The sequence below is a fragment of the Ictalurus punctatus genome, chromosome 14 (assembly GCF_001660625.3).
Source record: "Ictalurus punctatus breed USDA103 chromosome 14, Coco_2.0, whole genome shotgun sequence".
NCBI classification, from domain to species: Eukaryota; Metazoa; Chordata; class Actinopteri; order Siluriformes; family Ictaluridae; genus Ictalurus; species Ictalurus punctatus.
In genome coordinates this window covers 8662586-8678189 of record NC_030429.2, presented here as the reverse complement: position 1 = coordinate 8678189, position 15604 = coordinate 8662586, and the positions used below count along the sequence as shown (strand labels likewise).

Below are 15604 nucleotides of genomic sequence, written 5' to 3'. Positions count from 1 at the left end.
AAAGAAAGAAAAAAAAAAACAACAACACAAAGCTGTGATTTACTGCTCAGTGCTACTTTTAAAGCTGCCATTGTTGTTCCATCTTTATAATAATGAATAATGAAGTGTGCGTCTTCCAGTTTTCACTGAGGCCTCTGGGAATAAAACACAGAGTGTTATTATCAATTTAGAGCAGTTAAGCTTTGCTGAGAACAAACCTTAGCAAGCAGTTTTTACAGGTCTTCTGTCGTTTTTATGCAGAATGGGTGTGTGTGTGTGTGTGTGTGTGTGTGTGTGTGTGTGTGTGTGTGTGTGTTAGAGAGAGAGAGAGCGACTGTGTGTATATACAATGTACACTTTTAAATAAAACATCCATTGCCAGAAATTAGCTTAATCAGACATTTCATTGTTTACAATGTCTAGTCTATTATTATTATTATTATTATTATTATTATTATTATTACATATGTACACACAAAATTGACAGAATCTGAAAGTTGGCAAACCTCCACATATGCTTTTTAGCGTCTCTGCCATCGCTGATGCACCATATCAGATTAACCTTGAAAATGTCGAAAATTGCAGAAATAATAAAAATGCAAATACAGACTTATCTTCCGTAAAGCTTGTATGTGTCAAGAGTGCAAAAAAAAAAAAATCTGCTCATTTCCATTTAAACTAAACAATATCCTTATAGCCTTGTAAAACCCATGAAATGGCCTGTAATATTCGAGTAGATTCTGTAGGTGGATGTACATCCTTGTGAAAGTCAGAATAATGTTGTGTTGATGTGCTTGACTGACTTACATAAGAGATAACGGTGTTCAAGGTATGCCACACCCTGCCGAATCTAAACAAACTTGACAGTATCTTAGCGAGTTATTTAAATATGGAAAACATGGAAGAGAGTGTGAACCTTTTTCTTGTTCTTACTGAACAAGAAATCCCATCATCAAAAAAAGGCCATTTCCAGACATGAATGATGAAACATACATTTAAAATGAGAAGAAAAAAAAAATCAAGCTACAAAAACCCCCCAAAAAACAATTTTGATTTCAGAGGCATGTTAAGCTTCACTCCACCATCTTGTTAGAGGATCTGTGATGTCCAGTGCCTTACATAAGTATTCACTCCCCTTGAATATTTCCACGTTTTGTAGTGTTTGAACTGAAATGGATGTAATGCTAGATGTATTGTGTAAATCAAATGGGACAAAAAAAAAAGAAGTCCAATTTAATTCCAGCTCAGTCCCAGGTTGTAGATTACAAAATCAGGAAAAGTTTAAGGGGGGTGAATCACTGTAGCACAATATTTCTGAAACATTCTCAAAGACATTTTGATTGGTCACTGAAACTTTTTGAGTGAGAGAGAGAGAGAGACAGAGAGAGATAGAGATGGAAGGGCATTCATATGGCCTAAGGCCTGAAGGGATGTTTGGTTGGAAATGATTGGATGGTTTGCAAGTTTTAGAGTTCAATGGTGTCCTATTTTTACCCACAATTCACTGTCACTCTCAGCTGGAAGCCTGTGGTCAGCCATGGCCTAGTTTATCTTGGGAAGCCGCAACCTTGCGCTATCTCGCTCACTCTCTTTCTTTTGTCTGTCTCTATGTCTCTGTCTGTCTGTCTCTTGCTCTCTCACTCTGACTCTCTCCTGGCTTTGCTTTTATTTGCTGTCACACTTCTACAAAATCTCTCACACACAGATTCAATCATTTATCCTATAATTACTTATTTACCTAGTTACCTAGCATTGAGTTGCATTTGATGTGGGTTGCCATTGCCATCGCCATCCCCATTATGTTTCCTTTATAGAAATCACAATTTCCCAGTTATATATAGTCACACACAGACATACACACACACACACACACACACACACACACACACACACACACACACACACACACACACACACAGGCAGGTTTGGGTGCTACATTATATATGCTTTGGTGAAACAGGAGGAGTTGTTCTATTTTTACAAGTTTTAAATTTAGTGAAATTACTCATAACCTCCAGAATTCCACTAGAATTACACCAGAAATTTGGGAAGCAGTGCCAGGGGGAGGAATGAAACCAAACTGCACTGAGGAAATAAAGTAATTCCCGTTATCCAAGATGGCTACCCTGTACTGTTGGAGCTTTCTGTTTGGTGTCATAAAGCGCAGGGTGAACCGGATGCAAATGCCGTTTAAGCGTTTTATTAGAGGAAGGCAGACAAATCTAAAACGGGACTCAAAACTCATAAACACTACTCAAACAAAGGTTTGGGCGATCTATGAGCAGCAATAGCAGGGGTAATCCAAAATACGTAAACTAAGAAACAAAACACGGTCAAGAACTAGCGTAAGAAACATGGAAACAAACACTCAACAATACTGCGTGGAGAACAAAGTCACACAGGGGTTTAAATAGTGTACACAGACTAATCAAGCGGAAAACTAGGAACAGGTGTGAATGAACATGACTCGTGAGGGGAACAACCAATAACGAAACAGGGGCGGAGACAAGACAGAAGCCAAAACAAAAACATACATGGTAATGTAAACAAAGTCAGTAGCTTAAGCACACTGAGTGTTGGAAGGGGAAATACCTGACATTTGGTCATGTTTCTAGATTACAAAAGATTAAGCCACAGTGTGTTTTGGGTGAGACAGACTTCCATTATTTACTAACAGCATAATCTTTATAGCTTTAGTGGGGAAAAAACTATGCGGGAAAAGTACTTGGTTGTAAGAAAAACTCAACTGCAAATACACCATCCCTCCCCACAAAAAAAAACAAAAAAAAAATTACTTTGAAATGACTTAGTGCTCCTGCTCTGATAAGTACATTACTTCCGGGGTGAAAAGCAGTTAATTAATATTGGCTTTAAGCCCTCATCATGCTCAAAACGCGGCTGTTATTCAGGTCGAAATGCAAAAGCTTTTAGAAATGCCCTGGCTGGGACTAATGTGCCGTGAGGTTTGCCTTCACGTGTGTCTGCACAGTGGCTATTCAGATCCAAGCTGTGTAACCTGGTTTACTTTTGCATGAATAGAAATGAACCAGGACATATAGTAGGTTGCTGGCCCCAGTCCAAGTCCAAGAGTGTGATTACAGTAACGGCAAGTTAGCCATCGTAACTCTTATAACTTAATTGTTCTTTAATAATGTTTCAGCATTGAATCTAATAAAACATTAACTCGTCTTAGGCAACAATCTCATTTAAACAAGGTTTCTTTGATGATAATGGCTGTATTTTATAGCCATACTTTTCAATGTTTTTTTTCCCTGCTGATAGCAGAAAGACTATTGTAAATCTACTAATCTACTATTGTAAATTTTTACCATATGTAAATCTAATTATTTACATAAAATTCGTATTATTTTGACTCCTGAGTGGCACAAGCGAAAGATCATTCAGAAGATTGCGAGTTCGAATCCTGACGATGCCACAGCCATCCATGGTCAGGAGCCAAGGGAGCAAAATTGGCTGTGCTCTCTGGGTGGGAGGAGTTACATACTCCTGCTCCACTGTCAATCCCAGTGGTACTAAGTAATCATAGGCATCTGTGAGCTCATACATGTGGAAGAGGGTAGGTAGCACGTTCCTCCGAGTGTGTTAGACTGCCCTGTGATATTCTAAATATTTCAGGCGTAAACAGAGTTGAGTAAATGTTGTAGGAAGGAAAAAGGTTTTTTTTTTTTTTTTTTTTTTTTTTAAGAATAAATGATAATGGATGACTTATGGAAAGTGAAGTTTTGGAACTTATGGAACTGGCGTTCCCTTCTGCTGGTGAAATAGAAATCGACTTATCAGACATTTTCAATCAGTATAAACAAATGATTTATTTTATCACCACAAGTCTGTTATAAGATTAGTCAGGACACTGTTGGGTTTCTGTATGTAGAGTATCATGACTTTGTGTTTAGCTGCTGATGAGCAGGGCAATGGGATAATGGAGGAGTGTGAGCCCCCTGCTGGACAAACAATTCACACCTCCCTAGAGTAACATTGGTACAGAGATAAAACAGACAGCACAACTAAAGCTTTTTTGGATAAGATACAATAAAATTATAACATTTAAACCTAGTAGGCTGAGTAAAAAAAATAAATACTCATGAAAAACTGCAAAATCTTAAAGCCCTGAGTGTCTGCTTCCTTATGAGCCATTAACCACTATTGTGGAAATTCCATTATTTGTCCTCTGGTAAAAGATTTAATGACTGAGTTAATGATTTTATTTGAAGGTTAAGCTGATTTCAAAGAGTTGGAGATATTACCTCAATCATGCATTGCATTCATACAGTACTTCTGAGGGACACAAATGACACCTAATGGTTAAAATTAGAGATGCACCGATGTATTGGCCGATAAAGGCAATTTTTCACGTTACATCCGATGATCAGGGCCGATTATATCCTGTCAATCAAAAGAAGGAGGGAAAACACATCGACTTTGTGCTGTGTGTAAAGATGATGTCGCTTGAGTGGAATGACGACAAAACTGCACTTTGTAATCTCTGCACTGATAAAAATTTTACACTGGAAGTGAGCAGCAGTGAAGCGGGAGTTTCGACGTCGAGGTTTTTTTTTTCCGTACTGCTCGAGCTGAATTAAAGCTCCAGTACACCGTTGAAAGATTTAAATGAAGATGAGTTGACAAAAAAGTATATATTACACAGAAAAATATATTTGTAGAGTAGTGTATTTCATATGCAGTTAATGTTAATATATAAAAAAGTGTGTATTATATATTAGCAGTTTGATGTTAATGATGAAGTAGAAATGCATTTGTTTGTGGCGAGTGAAGGTGAGACTAACAGGTGGATTTTTACAATTCATCCAATTAATTCTGTTAATATGAATTAATAACATTCAATAAGTTAAGAAATCTTACTTTAATCTTCAGAATTGAGTTCATGTGTTAATGTTAATGTGAGTAATGTGTTTTGTGTTTATGAGACCAGTTACTGTCAAACAACTTGTTGAAATAGAGAGAGTAAAGTGTTTAATTGCATTTATTTCAGAATTGTGGAATTAATTATTATTAATTTAAAAGAAGGTATAAAAGGCAGAACTATGTGTATTGGTTATCGGTATCGGCCGATATCACTCTGAATAATTGGTTATCATATCGGCTGAGAAATTTAGTATCAGTGCATCTCTAATTAAAATGGTTGAGTCATTCATGGTTAAGCCTTCATATGTATAACACGGTTCTAGGAACTCAATACACATGGACTGACATACATACTGATCAAAGATGTGTGTAGGATTTTTTCTTCTCAGTTCTGATAGAGGACTTATTTTGTCTTTCTATAGGATGATTCCTTCAGGACCTGGGGCCCAAGCAAAGCACAAGACAAAGGTATGAGAATTGTGTCTATGTGTCGCTGTGTCAATTCATGCTGCCTCAACTGTATAAGCATTCTTTCACTCGTCTCGCCTCGTTTGGCCTCACATCTCCTAAATGAATCGTATAGAAAATCCTCCAATCACACAGGGGGACTCTCCATTTTATAGGTCATTGATCTCAACAATCTGTGCTGCACATCTGGCCAATCAATAACAAGGGAGAGAGAGAGAGAGAGAGAGAGAGAGAGAGAGAGAGAGAGAGAGAGAGATGGGGGGATAAAGATTTATTGGAGTTTAAAAAAAAATGTTCTGCATGAAATCTGTGAGTATGTATGTACTTGTATTCATTTATATAATTACGTTTACAATGCTGTTTTCTTTAAGAGAAATTACGCTATTAAAACCTACTTTATGTGAAAGCACACACACACACACACACACACACACACACACACACACACTCACACTCTTTCACTGAGCTGAACACAGTGCCTTGCTCATCTGTAATGGATCAGAAACATAATGTACTTGTAATTATGGAGAAATGTTAATTAAATTAGGCATGGTAATTTGATGAACATAGTGATCGTGAGGTTTACTACACCTTGGACAGGTTACTGTGTGTGTGTGTGTGTGTGTGTGTGTGTGTTAGAAAGTAAAAGGAACACTTTATTGAGTAGTCTAGAGGGATATATCGAGAAAGATAAAGGCTAAGAGACACTGACACGCAGGTAGACAGGTGAATAGAAAGGTACATCTCTCTTGATAATGGTGATCAAAGAGAGCCAAACTGTACAATAAGATTGTTACAGCTTGGAACTTTCACACTCTAACACGTAGCTCAGCTCTCACACCAGCTGCCCTGAATAACAAACACAGCTTGGGCACTTCACCCTCCTGTTTTTGCCACACTAATGCTGTTTCATTTGCTGTCTGCCTACAGATGAGAGAGTTCACATGTAGCACAATGTAGCTTGAATAAGTGTAGCTCAAATAAAACATTATGGGTGAAGTAGTTGACATGTGTAATTTGTTGTTCAGGTAATATAGCCAGGATAAATAACAAAGTATACATGTAACATTTATAAAAGAAAACAAAACAACAACAACAACAACAACAAAAGACAAAGTGGGTGTGCTGTTATAGGAAAATAATCAATGACAGTGTGGTGTGATTTGACCCAACACAAAGCAAAGTTACTGTTACCACCCTATAACAGCACATTTTATACCTCTTATACAGCAGTACAGCAGCACATGCAAACATCTTTTATTTGATTAAAGAATGGCATCATTTTTATCTGTTTATAATACATTTAGTGTTGTGGATCATCCACAAAGCACATTACTTCATGTTATCACTTATAACCAGTGGTGGAATTGGCCAAGATACACTGAGGGAACTCTAGTTGAGGCATTTCTTTTCTTTTTTCTCCCAGATGACTGGAATGTAAATCAAATTGAAATATAAACATATAAAAACCTCTATACTGTATATACTGTGTGTGTTTATATATATATATATATATATATATATATATATATATATATATGTGTGTGTGTGTGTGTGTATAATGTACATTAATTATTTCATATCTCCACCAAAAAATATGCTTTCTTGAGTACCAAGACAGGCACAGGAAAAATCAATGAACAACATTCCTGAAATACAGTGGGGAAATAAGTATTGGATGCGTCAACATTTTTTTAATAAATATATTTCCATTGAGGCTATTCACATGAAATTTTCAACAGAAATCCAGAAATATGAAGAATTCACGACATTAAAGTTCATAAATAAAGTTATGTGTGATAAAGTGCAATGACACAGGAAAAAAGTATTGAACATACAAAGAAAAAGTAGTTCTCCAAGACAAGGTAAGGCAAGGAACCAGCTGAAATCCGTAAGCAAATATACCCTCTATCTGTGCAAATTAATATCAGCTGGGTTAATAAATTGATAGTAAATTGATGGTCTATAAAAAGGCTTTTCGTTACCAATGTGTCACACAAGAAACATCTCATGATGGGTCAAAGCAAAGAGCTCTCCCAAGACCTTCGGAAACTTATTATTGCAAAACATATTGATGGAATCGGATACAGATGTATTTCAAAACTTCTGAATCCTCCAGTAAGCACCATTGGGGTCATTATCCGCAAGAGGATGCAACATCACTCCGTCATCAACCGGCCACGCACAGGAGCTCCTCGCAAGATTTCTGACCAGGGAGTCAGAAGAATAGCCAGAAGTGTAGCCCAAGAGCCAAGGACCACTCGGAAAGAGCTCCAGAAACACTCGGAGGTAGCAGGTGTCATCGTCACAGAGAAAACAATAGACAGTGCACTCCACTGCTCACGCTCACCCGCAAGACTCCATTACAAAAGAAAAGGCATGTCGAAGCTCGTTTAAAGTTTGCTACAACTCATTTGGACAGGCCTATGAAATACTGGGAGAGTGTAGTCTGGTCAGACGAGAGCAAAATTTAACTTTTTGGCTGTCATACTACTCATCGTGTTTGGAGAAGAAATGGCGCTGCACGTCACCCTAAAAACACTACACCAGCAGTGAAGTTTGGAGGTGGAAGCATCATGGTGTGGGGCTGTTAGCGTTTTCAGTACTTTTTCCCTGTGTCATTCCACTTTATCACACATAACTTTATTTATGGACTTTAATGTTGTCAATTCTTTATATTTCCAGATGTTTTGAGTTAATGATGATGTCTGGTGAAAATTTTATGTAAATAGCCTCATTGGAAATATATTTACTGAAAAAAATGTTGATGCGTCCAATACTTATTTCTCGCACTGTATGTGTGACACAAAACAAATACTGTTCATTTAAAAGAATCTCTGCTTAGAGATAATTAATAAATATGAAGGCTAACATAACTGTGGATATAATACATAGCAAGGTATGTTAGTGAAAATATGAACAAAGGCATTCAAAATAGATCGACCCTGGATAATTTCAGGTACGTGCACACAGTTTTATCCATATCAAAGTTTCCACTATCACATCTGTTAAAGTAACTGTTTTTGTGAAGATTTTCGCCTCCGTTAAGACTCTGTTAACTTCCCTGAAGTAGTCTGATCGGTCCTGTGACGCTGATAGAGAAGTGTTAATATTGGCTGCAGCCTGTAGGTGTTAAGACCAATCACGAAAGTCAACATTGCGCAACTACATGCAAAAAATCCCCGTGTACATGTGCAGAACTCGAGAGACCCTCTTTATTTCCCGAAAAACATTTAGCTGGTTTAAACTGGAACTCTGTCTCCACATGTCAACATTGTGCCCAAAAGTTTGCATACCCCTTGCAGAATCTGCAAAATCTTAATACTGCTAACAAAATAAGATTGATCAAAAAAATCCCATTTTGTTCTTTATTTGTCTTGCCCTAAATAACCTATTTCACATAACAGATGTTTACATATAGTCCACAAGAAAAGATAATAGCTGAATTTATAAAAATGAACCCGTTCATTAAGAGCCAGGGGGGTGTAAACTTTTAAACAGAATGATCAGTGTGAATTTTTGAACAGGATAGTCGGTGTAAATTGACATGCTGTTATTGGAAAATTTGAGTTGTTAATACTGACGCAAAGGGTATCACACCACTACGTTCTTGAATATTGTCCTACTGCAGCAGGCTCCATCTTGTTTTGTTCCTTACTGTATATACTGTATATTTTGGACATCAGGGTCAACTGTAGTTCTTTGTGTGATTTCTCCAGGTAGAATTGTACAAATATATACTGACATTTCATTTCTGGTTCGAACCCTCTGAGATTACTCGACTCACTAAAACGTACCGTGAGCACTTCATGGTGCCTAGTGTAGGCTGGACATAATGTAATAACATGCCTCTACAATTTTTAAAAAAAATTTAGTAATCTGTGTACTTCATTTTGGCTCTACTCGTTAAATCTCTCTAGCATCTCTGAGGAGTATCAAAACCTGGCTTGGCAAGAAATGATCGAAATGGCATTGATGGCACTTCAGTTAGTTTGATGAGAGTTAGCTCATAATTTCTCTAAACATGTGCATTGTGATAACAGTGTAATTAGATGTAGGTGATGTAGGTAGGTAGGTATCTAGTTGTGCCTTGGAAGGGATTTCATTTATACAATGAGTGTGGAATTGGGAAAAGGGAAGAATTGTGCTATTGTGCTTGCCGAGGCAAAGCTGATAGAAGCCAGTGCTTGGGGTGCTTTCACGTCTGTGTGAGAGACAGCCCAAGGGTTTGTGATGAGCTGGAGGGCAAATGTCATCGAGTGAGTCTATGCATTTAAGAGATCAGAAGTGTTGCTATTGAAATGAAATGTTGTAGCATAAATGTGAAACCTAACATCCTATAAAGCAGAGGTTCTCAAGCTTTTGTAACTAAAGCCCCGCCCCACGCCTGCCTATCATGTGGCACGGTCCACCCCCTCGATCCATATTGGAGGAGATCAGGTATAATGATTATCTATCTATCTACATGTTCCATTCATTTATGGAACCTGAATGATCAAAAATGTTTCTGAACACTATAACTACTTTGAAGAAGAGAACTGGGCTGTAATAATGTGGACTATTTTACATGTAAAACATGTTGCATTATATTCGTCTTGCGTTCCAAAAACATTCGCATATGAATGAAGTAAATTGGGACGGAGGGTGCGTCTCGTTATCCATGACATTGTTAAATCTCCGGCTCTCAGACACTCTCTGAATAGAGCAGACACAGAGAGAGGTGTGAGTGCAGCAGGAAAGCAAGACCTCGCACTTGCAGGACAGTACTGCTAACATTTGGAAAGTTGCTAAGGTTTGTACAAAAAGTCGCTAGATTTTATTATTTTTTTTGCAAAAAGTCGCTAAAGGGGTCTGAAAAGTCGCTAAGTTGGCAACACTGGTCTGCACTGACAGCTAGATAAAAGGCAGTCTAAGCTCCGCTTCTCCCCAGCAAAATGAATATACAGAGCGAGAGAGAGCGTGGGGGTTTTCATTTTTTATGCACATTCTATCTGAAAAGCAATAAAATACATCAAGTACACAAATGATGCCCTGTCTGTGTTTTTCTTGAAAACAATTTGCTCCCACCTTCCAATCTGGCTGAGAACCACTGCAGTATAAAGCATATGTTAAAACATATACAGTATAGCACCATTAACCTTAAAAGTAGGTGTAACTATATTAGATTTACTGAAAATCTTGAAAATATGCCATCATTCAGCAGAAGAAAACTGGGTGACAGAGCAGCAGTGCTATAGAGCCGCATCAGCCTTCTGTATCCTGGAGGGAACATGCTTTCATCCAAACGCAAAATCCTATATGAATCCTTCTAACAGCGGAGAAATCTGACCTCGAGCCATCCTTGGGGATCTTCAGTATGTTCTCACTGACTGAGGCAATGTGAGAGAGGGGGACAAAGAGACTGTGCGCCAGAGGATTGAAAAGGTCAGAGAGCGTTCCCTCGACTCTCTTATCAGCTACTGAACAGAGACGTCGACATTGTCCAACACCCCGCTCCACCCCCCTCAATCTTACACGCTGTACAAGCCACCCTTTATTCTTTTATCATTGTGTGTGTGTGTGTGTGTGTGTGTGTGTGTGTGTGTGTGTGTTTGTACGCATACATTATGACTGCAGAAATTTACTGTAAGTCTGAATGTCAGATTCATTGCTCTGTGTTTCACTGAGAATCCAGTCACGTTTTTCTCACTCTGTCGTTACTGTTGCACACACACACACACACACGCACACACACACACACACACACACACACACACACACACACACACACACACACACCCCCTCTCTACTCTTTTCACAAATCTGGTGGTCGTACCTGGTCTTTGGTTTCCTAGAAATCCCTTTGTATCAAACACAAAACTTTAAACCCTTGTTCTTATTGTAGTAATACTTACTCCTTATTAATATCTGAACAATACCTTTAACCTTTTTCTAGCAAAAATGGAAAATAGTACTCAGACTTTGCAATAGAGTTAAAAAAAAAAAAAAAAACTAAACAAAACAAAAAACGAAAAATGAAAAAAAAAAAAAAAAAAACCATGAAAAAAGATTAATACAAAAAAGTTACACAGCTATACAAACATTTAAAGAAACCAAAGTGCAATAAGTCTGATAGAGACAGATATAGTATACATCCATCCTCCATCCATCCATCTTCTATACCGCTTATCCTTTTCAGGGTCACAGGGGAACCTGGAGTCTATCCCAGGGAGCATCGGGCACAAGGCGGGGTACACCCTGGGCAGGGTGCCACTCCATCACACGGCAGAATAGATACAGTATACAGTGTAAGGAATATAACACAGGGCTTGTTGTTATACTAGAGGAAATGTGGGGCATTACTACCCAGAACTTTATTACTTTCTTAACCTTTGTGCATCCTTTTTTGTCATTTTTGTCTTTTTCATTATTATTTTGAAAATCATTTTGTCTGTGTTAATCCAGACAGCATACATTTTACAAACGGTGTGTATTTTTATTAGGGCTCCAATTAATGATTATTTTGAAAATCGATGAATCTGTCGAGTATTTCTTCGATTGATCGATTCGTTGGATTGAAAGGGCCATTTTTATTTTCTTTACTTTTTTTGGGGAAAAAAAAACAAACTTATTTCACGTTCTGCCCGATGTTGTCCTTCAAACATTGTGCACATTGAAGGCTATGAAAAAAGTATTAAATGAATCTGTGTGGGTTATGCTATACACTGTGCGAAGGATTTTTTTAAACTATTAACATTATATTTTCAAAACAAAAAAAACAACTGATCGTCCACAAGCTTTAAAGCAGAAGTTAAATCATTATATTAAAAATGTAAAATAAAAGCACAAACTAAGTGTTAACTGGTAAGAGGCTGAATGTTCTGCAGTAATACACACATTCACTCTGAACACAGTCACGTTTCTTTATTCTGAAAATATATGACACTTCTTACATTTATATACAATTACATGTTATAACCCCATTAAAGTTACTGCTCTCATAAAAACACAATTACTTTAGTTTTTAAATACAGCAAACAACATATTTGATCAGAATGAATATTTTAGGCAGAGTTATCATGTGCTGTTTGAATGATGCGCATGCGTGGACTCGCGCTCGTTCAGTGAAGTTTAACGGAGACTCACTCGCTGTCAGGACGAGGCTTTATACAAAATGGAAATATTAGCGTGAATTTCTAACATTTACAGATAAGGATATAAAGGTAAAAGTGTCATTTCTGTGCTGCAGAAAACACGTCCGGAACACATTAAACATCACACGCATCTGTAGCAGCATCTGACACGACGAGCCACGTTAATACATTTACGAGCTTGTTCGAAGCGCTGAATATAAAACATTCTCATGTTTTGGATGACCTGGATCGTGCACATTTCCCACAGCAGCTCACTCTGTGACCTCCGCTGTTTTCCAGATGTGTTTTATTCATAGAAATGCGTTTTTCACCATTGCGAAGTGACGTCACTGACCAGTGCGGGGGGGATTGTGGGTTTAATGGAGGGGGTGGATGGGGGGGGGGGGGGGGGCAACTATTCCATAATGACATTTGTTGTCAATTATTTTAATTATCGATTTTATCGATTAGTTATTGCAACCCTGACTGTTATTGGAATTTTAATATTTCACCCTCATTTGCTTCCATAAATCTATTTTAAACTAGGTACACAAAATATTTACACTCAGGATCATAAGGACAAAAATGTCCCCATTGAAACCCATTCAAACTGCAATATTTAATCCCTGTGACGTTTAAGCATAAAATCACGCATTCTGTGTTAATAGGCTTTTATTTTGTTGACAAGGTTTCAAAACATCGAATTTTTTAAAAAATTCTGAAATATGTAGTATTAATATGTAGGATTTTCCATGCTTTTCCTTTTTTCTGATTCTGCTGTATTATAGAGCAATGCAGACCAACTGAATAAATGACTCAGCTATAAATATGTATGTATGTGCTTGTGTGGATATCAGAGTTGTGGTTTGTATGTGTGTACTGAAAATTTTATGTATGTGTGAACAGTTGGAGAGAAAGAAATATAGTAGTGGAAATCACGAATCTCACCCCATGTATACGAGTCAAAGAAGTTTACTGAGCTTTGAATATTTTTACATTATGTAAACAAACTGGCATTTAAAGGGTTACAATTCTGAAAATGAATGAATAATTGGTAATTATGATCAGAACTGATGCTGGTAAAAAAAAAAAAAAAAAAAAAAAAAAAAAAAAAAAAACGAAGTCAGTGAAAGTGGAAAATATATAATATTTCTATGACGGTTTTTTGACATGGACATTATTGGCCTTTATGGACCTGAGTGGTAGGTTGTTTTTTTTGTTGTTGTTGTTGTTTTAATTTGCATAACAAATCTGAATGCATCAAAATTAATGTTGTTATTAATCACTGACATATCAAAGACTGTAATAATCAAATAAAAAAATTCTGATTAGCATTTAGTATATGGGAAATAATGACTATTTTTCTTTTTTTTTCATAAAAAAACATCTGTGGCATTATGTAAACAAAGAAGCATTTAAAGGGTTACAATTCTGAAAATGAATGAATGTTTGGTAATTATGATCAGAACTGATGCTGGTAAAAAAAAATTGACGTCAGTGAAAGTAGAAAAAAAAAATTTATGATAGTTTTTGGACGTGGACATTTTTCTCCTCTATGGACCTGTGCATAACATTTTTAAGTTAAAACTGTATGTCTCATCATGTTTCACTCCTCATTCCACATGCTTTTCTGTTCAGCACTGCTATAATGAGTGATTATTTAAGTTAGAATAGCATTAATGTCATCTTAACACAGTTTTTACTCTCACCAGTTTCAAGGCTGATGTCACTTGTCTCTGTTTCCGAGCTTTTATTGACACATTGCTCAATCGGGTTCAAGTCTGGGCTCCGGCTGGGCCACTCAAGGACATTCACAGAGTTGTCCTGTAGCCACTCCTTTGTTATCTTGGCTGTGTGCTTTGGGTCATTGTCCTGTTGGAAGATGAACCTTCGTCCCAGTCTGAGGTCCACAGTGCTCTGGAGCAGGTTTTCATCAAGGATGTCTCTGAACATTGCTGCATTCATCTTTCCCTCGATCCTGACTAGTCTCCCAGTTCCTGCCGCTGAAGAACATCCCCACAGCATGATGCTGCCACCACCATGCTCCACTGTAGGGATGGTACTGGCCAGGTGATGAGTGGGGCCTGGTTTCCTCCAGACATGACGCTTGCCATTCAGGCCAAAGAGTTCAATCTTTGTCTTGGTCATGGTCTGAGAGTCCTTCAGGTGCCTTTTGGCAAACTCCAGGTGGGCTGTGGCTTCCATTTGGCCACTCTACCATACAGGCCTGATTGGTGGAGTGCTGCAGAGATGGTTGTTCTTCTGGAAGGTTCTCCTCTCTCCACAGAGACACGCTGGAGCTCTGTCAGAGTGACCATCGGGTTTTTGGTGACCTCCCTGAGTAAGGCCCTCCTTCCTGGATCGTTCAGTTTGGCCAGGCGGCCAGCTCTAGGAAGAGTCCTGCTGGTTCCAAACTTCTTCCATTTACAGATGATGGAGGCCACTGTGCTCATTGGGACTTCCAATGTGGCAGAAATGTTTCTGTACCCTTCCCCAGATTTGTGCCTCGATACAATCCTGTCTCGGAGGTCTACAGAAAATTCCTTGGACTTCATGGCTTGGTTTGTGCTCTGACATGCATTGTTAACTGTGGGACCTTATATAGACAGGTGTAGGCCTTTCCAAATCATGTCCAATCAACTGAATTTACCAGAGGTGGACTCCAATCTGTGGAAACAGGTTGCACCTGAACTCAATTTTAAGTGTCATGGCAAAGGCTGTGAGTACTTATGTACATGTGCTTTTTTGTTTTTTATTTTTAATGAATTTGCAAAGATTTCAAACAAAATTCTTTCATGTTGTCATTATGGGGTATTGTTTGTAGAATTTTGAGGAAAATAATGAATTTAATCCATTTTGGAATCAGGCTGTAACATAACAAAATGTGGGAAAAGTGAAGTGCTGTGAATACTTTCCGGATGCACTGTAGTGTTTAGTTCTGCTTGGGAGTCATAACAGCCTGGGAGTGTTGGATTAAGGTCATTAGGGGTTTTATCATTATTGAAACTGTGCTAGATGTTTAATATTTAAATGTAAGATTCAGCTTTGGTTTCAGGCACATATTCTGATATTTTATGCAAGATTTCTTTGGAAACCGCTCTCTCTCTCTCTCTCTCTCTCTCTCTCTCTGACACTCTGTCTGTCTCTCTCTCTCTCTCTCT

General features: G+C 37.8%; 1 protein-coding gene across 1 annotated transcript in view; it reads left to right on the top strand.

Annotated features, from left to right (window-relative positions):
• spock1 (SPARC (osteonectin), cwcv and kazal like domains proteoglycan 1) overlaps positions 1-15604 on the top strand; it is a 268384-nt gene that overhangs the window by 127509 nt on the left and 125271 nt on the right. The window contains exon 3 of the mRNA XM_017486158.3: positions 5286-5331. Coding sequence (XP_017341647.1) covers positions 5286-5331 — 46 coding nt within the window. The remainder of the gene's footprint in view (positions 1-5285; positions 5332-15604) is intronic.